Source organism: Capricornis sumatraensis, chromosome 3, assembly GCF_032405125.1.
Source record: "Capricornis sumatraensis isolate serow.1 chromosome 3, serow.2, whole genome shotgun sequence".
Taxonomy (NCBI): domain Eukaryota; kingdom Metazoa; phylum Chordata; class Mammalia; order Artiodactyla; family Bovidae; genus Capricornis; species Capricornis sumatraensis.
The window spans coordinates 150,772,674-150,780,669 of NC_091071.1; the positions used below are offsets into that span (position 1 = coordinate 150,772,674).

The 7,996-nt window shown below is 48.5% G+C and overlaps 1 protein-coding gene across 1 annotated transcript; it reads right to left on the reverse strand.

The window, feature by feature from the left end:
- Positions 1-679: 679 nt before the first annotated feature.
- LOC138076425 (C-X-C chemokine receptor type 2) lies at positions 680-5,281 on the reverse strand. The gene is made up of 2 exons (XM_068968581.1): positions 5,230-5,281; positions 680-2,193 (listed from the first exon to the last, which is right to left on the reverse strand). Exons 1-2 carry the CDS (start codon positions 5,243-5,245, stop codon positions 1,103-1,105), a joined length of 1,107 nt encoding a protein of 368 aa, XP_068824682.1. The 5' UTR covers positions 5,246-5,281; the 3' UTR covers positions 680-1,102.
- Positions 5,282-7,996: the final 2,715 nt, after the last annotated feature.

The following is a 7,996-nucleotide window of genomic DNA, read 5'->3' on the forward strand; positions in this document are numbered from 1 at the left end:
CCTACGAATTTTATAGTTTTAGCTCTTATTGTAGGTCTGTGATCCATTCTAAATTAATTTTTATATATGATGTAAGTTAGGGGCCCAGATTCATTCTTATGTATGTGGATATCTAATTTTCCCAGCACAATTTGTTGAAAGACTATCCTTTCCCCCTTAAATAGTCTTGGCACCCTTGTTGAAACTCATTTGACCATTTAGGCTTAGGTTTATTCTGGATTTTTTACTCTCAGGTCCTTGTTATCCTTTGGCTCCATCAGCCCAAGGCCTTTTCCCTCCTTGTCACAAAGTGGCTGCTTCAGCTCCACACATCATATCCTATAACCATAGTCAAAGTCAAGAACCAAGGATATGTGTGTGTGTGTGTGTTTTAAATTAAGAATATTTCCCAGGAGTCCCCTGGCCCCATTAGACTTCCTCTTAAGCAACAGTGTGCTGAAGCCAGTTTGCACAAGCTTGTGAAAGCACATCATCACCTTTTTTAGATTTTGTGAGCTTGTTGTTAAACACCACCATCCTTGAAATCAGCCGTGGTGGTAGCATTTATTTATACCACAGAACATAGCAAATGCTACAAATCAGAACTTCCCCTCAACCAGGAGAGTGATTTACCAGCACATCATTGTTTTTAAGTTTTATAAATCAGATCAAGATGATATGGCCAATCCTATCTTAGGGGAATCTTGGAAAATGAGTTTCTGTCATTTTCAGCCTCTCTCAAGGGAAGGGGACTTTGCCGGCAGACAAGGAGAGGGAGAGCTAGGGAAGTAACAAATGGTGTTTTACATTAACGGTTCCCAATAGTGGGAACTTTTTGTAATCACTGAAAAGAATATCTTCAAAGGATGTCTGCCAGAAGATAGAGCACTGTGGGCTCAGTGGTAGGATGCACCAAGCTCCATCAGTTGACATGGTAATTACAGCAAGAGGTGGGGCCCAGGACAGGCTGTCTAATCCATGTGATGGGGGCCCATTAGGGACATGGCCTCAGCAACTTCCTGTAACCACAATGGGGAGCTGCCTTGACATGGGACTGTGAATGGCCAGAAGACATGGGGCTTGGGATGATGCTGAGGGGAAGCGAGGAGCCCCATGTGGGGTCTCAGAGGGTAGTAGACGTGTTCCCTGAAGAAGAGCCAACATAGGAAGGCCTGCCATCCTTGGCCAAGAACTCCTTGCTGATCAGGCCATGGATGGCCATGATCTTGAGGAGTCCGTGGCGAAACTTCTGGCCAATGAAGACGTAGATGAGAGGGTTGAGGCAGCTGTGCAGGAAGCCCAGGATCTCGGTGGCGTACAGGGCCCGGCCAATGTCGTTGCGGCGCTGACAGGTCTCGGTGATCACCTGGGCCCTCATGAGGGTGTCTGCGATCAGGACCAGGTTGTAGGGCAGCCAGCAGAGCAGGAAGACAAGCACGACAGCAAAGATGACCCGCATGGCCCGGTGCTTCTGCCCCATTTGGGCTGAAAACAGTGTGCGCAGGGTGAGTCCATAGCAGAAAAGCATGACCAGCAGGGGCAGGAGGAAGCCAAAGGTCTGGGGCAGGACACGCATTATCATCCGCCATTTCGTTGTATTGGCACCCAGGTGCTCGTAGCAAACTAGGTTGGAGGAGGGTGGTTGATAGGCCTCACGGAAGATGAAGATGGGCAGGGCCAGGATCACGGACAGGGCCCAGATGCCTACACATATGAACTTGACCCAGTGCCGCTTCTGGGTCAGCGTGCGTGTGGCATGGACAATGGCCAGGTAGCGGTCCATGCTGATGCAGGCCAGCAGTAGAATACCGCTGTAGAAGTTGACTTCCTTCAGGAGTGAGACCACCTTGCACAGGGGTGTGCCAAAGATCCAGCCCTTTGCCTTGGAGGCGGCCCAGATAGGCAAGGTCATGGCGAAGAGCAGGTCAGCCATGGCCAGGTTCAGCAGGTAGACATCAGTGACAGAGCGACCGACCCGGCTGTACAGGATGACCAGCATCACCAGGGAGTTTCCCAGGAGGCTTAGCAAGAAGACCAGGGCATAGATGACGACCACAGCATACTTGTTGAGTGTCTCAGTGCTTATCTCACAGGGACTATAATCAAATTCTTCTGTGGGTGGCGTGCCGCTGTAATCCTCAAACCCCTCCCACAAATAACTGCTATTAGATAAATCTTTCAGGATGATTGTCATGGTGTGATCTGGTTGAAAGACTAGAAGGAAAGAAAGGTGATTTAGTAACTCAGATCCAAGTCACTCTCAAGGATGTGATAACCGTTACTAGGTTATCTTCTGCTTATCTGCTAGCTTGGTAACGGAAGATCCCTTCCTTCACCTCTGTCACAGGCTGCTTTAAGGATCAGCTTCATCGTGTTGTCAGCTTTCCAGAACCCCGAGGCCTAAAAGTGGGATAAGATGGACATACACACAGGGAAAAACATCTGCTGTTGGTTGGCCCCATAGTGGCATCAGCTCTACCTATAATACTGCCTCTGTGCTCTCTTTGACTTTCTCCATCCTCAGCCATGTCTGGGCTTTCAGATGGGAGGACTAAGTTTTTCAACACATTCGGGAAGGGCCAGCATCAGGCAAAATGCAAAGAGGCAAACCTGCTCTAGGGCTTCCTAGGTGGCTCAGTGGTAGAGAAACTGCCTACTGATGCAGCACATGTGGGTTTGATCCCTGGACAGGGAAGACACCCCTGGAGAAGGAAATGACAACCCCCTCCAGTATTCTTGCCTGGAGAATTCCATGGAGCCTGGTGGGCTACTGTCCCTGGGGTGGCAAAAACAAAACCTGCTCTCAGATGCCCCTTTCTATGCTATTTCCCCTCCATGGTCTTCCTGGTGTTTTGCTTGTTTGTTGCTGTGTTATGCAGCCTGCAAGGGCCCAGCGATAAAAGTGCTGAATCCTAACCACTGGACTACTAGGGAATTCCCTTGCCGATTCTTATTTAACCTCCTTAAAATCCACTGAGGGAAGAAAATAATAGTAATAAATTGCATTAAAGTGTATTTCAAGGGACTTCCCTGTTGGTCCAGTGGTTAAGACTCCCTCTTCCACTGCAGAGGGCACAGGTTCAGTCCCTGGTTGGGGAACTGAGATACCACATGCCGTGCAGCACGGCCAAAAAAAAAAAAAGTGTATTTTAAGCCTTTTCTCTAAAGGAGCAATAAATGTTTGGGTCCTCTGTCTAAAGAAATTGTAAGCATTTAAGAGAAATCCCCATCATGGTCACCCCTTAAATATCCACAGAATCGTTCAGCACTTTTCAAATAACTTTCAAAGTTGTTAAACATTTAATGAAGCAAAATCTTACCAGAAGAAACAGACGTGAAACAGACAAAAGCTCTTCTGCTGAGGAGGGTGGGTGTGCCCCTCTCTCCATCTAAGTAGTCACTACAGAGGAGGTTCCCACAAAACCTCCAGGGTTCTTCAGAGAACAATCTGAAAACCTACAGTTACCAAGACTGGAAATAAGGATATCTGGCAACCAGTGCTCATTCTATTCTGATTCTGTCATTAATAAGCTATGTGACCTTGAGCGGGTCCTTTTACCTCTCTAGGTTTCCATTTCCTCATCCAAACTGAGGGAGGCAGAATACATAACCCCTGAGATGCTTCCAAACCTGAGGTTCTATGAATTCATTCAAACCCACACCTTTTAATATCTCTGCCAGGACTGCATTTTCACAAAAGACTAAGCCTCAGGGTCATCCTTTTCCCTAAAAAAGGGGAGACGTGGAATTTCCCAGGTGGCCCAGTGGTCAAGAATCTGTCTGCCAATGTAGGAGACACAGGCTTGATCCCTGCTCCAGGAAGATACCACATACCACGGAGCAATTAAGCCCATGAGCCACAACTACCACTGAGCCCATGCTCGGGCCTGCAAGCTGCAGCTACTAAGCCCCTGTTCCACAGCTACTGAAGCCTGTGTGCCTAGAGCCCGTGCACCTCAACTAGAGAGTAGCCCCCACTCTCTGCAACCAGAGAAAGCCCCCGTGCAGCAACAAAAACCAGCACAGCCAAAAAAAAATTTTTTAATAAATAAATATTTTTAAAAGGAGAGAAGAGGTATGAAAGGTGAAGGTGAGAAGACTGTGGCCCCCTGGTCACCATCTGTGAAAGTGAAGTCACTCAGTCGTGTCCAACTCTTTGCGACCCGTGGACTGTAGCCCACAAAGCTCCTCTGTCCATGGGATTCTCCAGGCAAGAATACTGGAGTGGGTTGCAATTTCCTTCTCCAGGGGATCTTCCCGACCCAGGGATCGAACCCAGGTCTCCCACATGGCAGGCAGACACTTTAACCTCTGCACCACCAGGGATGCCCTTAAATACAAGAATACAGTCTCTCAGAAAACCTCTTATAGAGACACAGAACTTCAGATCCAAGTACTAACATCAAAGATTTCAACGGAGGAAAGGAAGCCAGGTTGAAAGACGAGGGGGAGGAGGCGGGAGCGGGGTCCGAAAGGGGTGGCCTTACAGATGTCTCCTGCCACCTGCAGATACCCAGGTGTTATGGGACTTTTCCCTGGGCCTCCAGACAAGGGAGGACTGGAACTCGGCCCTACCAGAAATCAGACCATACCAGAACCAGAATTCGAGTTCTCTACCAAGAGGAGATGATCAGTCTCCAATCCTCAGCTAAGGCTGAGGGCCCTTCAACCAGATTCCTACATCTAGGACTGGGGGACTAGAAAAACAGGGAAGGACAGGAAAGTTTAAGGAGAGGAAAGAGAGAGGGAAGGGAAGAGAGGTCAATAAAGTCTCCTGTTTCTTACTGGTCGGGGCATTCTGGCCAGTTGTCTGCATCAGGAGGAGACCAGGGACCAAAGGGTCCCAGTTGCGGCCACTGGGTCTGGTCCACTGGCAGGCAAGCTGGCCCCTGAGTACCCCGAGTGGTCAGGATATCAGTCTCAGCGAAGAAGAGTCCCCGCCAGAGTCGCCATTTGTTGCAGGAAGGTGGACCCCTTCCAGGTCCCGAAACTGGGCTCTTGTCTAACACTCAGAAATGAATTGTCCGAGAAGACATATGTGCTGACAAAGCAAGAGATTTTATTGGGAAAGGGCACCATCTGTAGCCATGTATAAAAACAGAACTGAATACATGGTCATGAGAAAGGAGGCAGGGAGTCAATGGAGTACAAATCACAGGTCCCAGACAAGCAGATGCATTTTCCAAAATATAGTCAGACTAAGTCACCCTGCCCCGGAAAAAGTCCTGGCAATCAGAGATTGCTTCCTACCTGAGTCACCAACCATGTATGTCCAACCGTAAGAGCCTGGAACTCAGAGACCAGAGTGCCTTAACACTGAGAGGAAACTTGATGAATAAAGAATAGGGAAGCCTCTTCACAGCACAGCTCCTCCCTGGGCCCTGCCCATGTCTATATTTGGAGAACAGGTTAAATCAGGGGGTCACAGAGTATCAGAGACTCCCAGGGTCCCTGTGTCCAAGCAGGGGAACCCAGGGTGAAGATGGAGTTAAGGATCCATTATCTGAATTCTCCACTCTATGGATGGCTATTGTCATTCTCTTCCTTTCCTTGCTTTTATTTCCATTTGAAAGCTTCCAAATTGTCTGACCTGAATAAAGGGAAAGAACTTGACTTCATATAGTACAGATTCTAGCAGTCCATATGGGAGGGCCTTGTAGGAGCCCTCCACCGGCGGGGTGGGGTTGATGGCTAGAGGACAACCGAGTAGGAAGGAGGTCGAAGACTGAGTAGTGTTTGGACAGCAAACACACAGTGTTTACTTAAACTCTAGACTCCTTTGGGATGGAGATGTTGATGGCGCTTCAGAGGAAGAACTAATCCTTCTCCACCACCAACGAAGAACTGCTTGATTAGAATGGCCCTGAGTCTGGGGGCCACCCCTGGAGTCTGGCTGGACCACAGGGAGCCCAGCAGAGCTGGGGCCGATGGTAGTGAGTGGAGGAGTGGTGGTAATGTCATTCTCCCGGCTCTCAGTCTTGACGAATGGCATCTCTGGGAACCTGCCTCAGCTGCTCCCAGCAGCTAATGTCTGTCCCTTAGCTTTACCTCTGGTACTTCAGTCACTTCTTCCTTATAACAGGAAGCCTATTGTCCTGTAATGATGAATTTACAAGTCAGTCTGCCCCACCAGACCGTGGGCTGCTAGAGACCACTCCAATTCACCTTCAGAGCCTCTGCCAGGATACAGAGTAAGTGGTTACTCAATGGTTATAAACAACATCAGTCATATCTCCTTGGATTGATGTGTCGTGGGTCCTCCCCCACCCCTTCCTGTGATTCAGGGTGCCTATCACTTTAAGGAACAGAGTCTATATAAGCTGTGCCTGAAAGCTGCACTTGCATATAGCCGAGCTGGACTGTCGGTCCTTTCCAAACTACCTGCTACTGTTTAAAGTTGGTGCTAATCTATGTTCTGCCTCTACCATGCATGCCGAATGTAGCATGGCACTGGTGCCTGCAATTCTGCCCCTGGCAAGCATATTTCTTAAACTAAGTCACGCTTTCCTCCTGGGTTCTCTTATCCTTTATAAGTAATAGCAGGAAGTGTAAGCAGACAATTGCCCTGCCTGGGGCTACCCATGCTTTGCTTTTACAGGTGTTGACCAGTTGCGACCTGATGCCTAGACTAGAAAGGACTTGAGATGGGGTAGTCCCTGGAGAGAGCAGACATGTCTCCTATTAATCATCTCGGGAAAAGGTAGCTCCTGGGGCAGAAAATAGAGAACAAGGGAGAAAACAGACTGGGGTCTGGACTGTGCAAGCCAGTATGCTCTCCAGGGCAAACTGAAAATATTCACCACGAGGGGGCAGCAGTCACTGGGTGAGGAAGTCTGCAAGGAAGAGACCCACAGAGAAAGACCAGGGCAAGAAAAGTCTCATCTAATCCTTGGCTTTAAGCTCCTCTTTGTGAATAATTCCCTTCTGCTTTCCCAGGCCTTCACTCAAGTTGGTTCAGCATTCCAGCATGTTTCAACTAATCGCTGGGGTACTAGGGAAGAGTCCTCCCTCAAACCCAAGGAACAAAGGAGAATCAGCCCCTTGGGATGAGCATGGGGGTGGCAATGGTGGTAGTTTAGGTCTCTAGTGGAAAAACAACCTGGGGAAAAGAGTTGAAAAGGATCTTTCCCTTTATTGTAGGAAAAGGCATTTCACTGAAGGAGGTGGGAAAGGCACACACAGATGAGCTTGGAATAAAATTCTACCCACTTGAAAAGGTTCCAGCAAGTTCGCCCACAGAACATATCTTCTGTACGTCACTTTCCATTTATCACGGCTCCCCCTTAAATGGCTCTGCTGCTGCTGCTGCTAAGTCGCTTCAGTAATGCCCAACTCTGTGCGACCCCAGATGGGAGAGCATGTTTCCATTCTGTGTAGAACACCCAGTGCCTCAAAGACTGCTATGACATGTGCAGCCCAAATGCTAGTCCTTAGCAAGATGCCGAGGCCTGTTCTTGCCATTCTGTTCTAGAAGTGGCAGCTTCTATGCAGGACCATGTGAACAGCACAATATGGCTATAAGGATATCTATTTTGTCCCCCTGTCAGCTTTAATACAGGCCTCAACATCTCTGCACAGCCCTGCAGAAGAATCCACTAGGACCTAGGGACCAAAATAGAGGCAAGGGAGGTGGAGGAGAGGGTTCATCCTTCTCCCTGATGACGGTCCCTGTTGCCATCGTGACAGGTTCAAGGGCAAGTATGTGACCTAAGACGATCCCACTCAGAGCCAGGCTCAGGGTGGTTGTTTAATGATTGTGGAAAAGCAAGTATGTAGCCTTGTGGTTGCTGCAAGCCATTTTGCTACCATAAATGGCAAACCAGTCCAAAGACAAAAACTAACACTCGGAGGAGACAGAACTGAGAGAATTGCAGGGAAACAGATCCAGGGTCTTGAACATACTGTGCCCAAAGTTCATCTTCTCTGTGTATCTTTCAGTTATGTGAGCCAGTAAATTGTCTTTATTGTTGAAGACCAGTTCAAGTGGAGTTGTCTGGTGGTGGTGGTTTAGTAACTA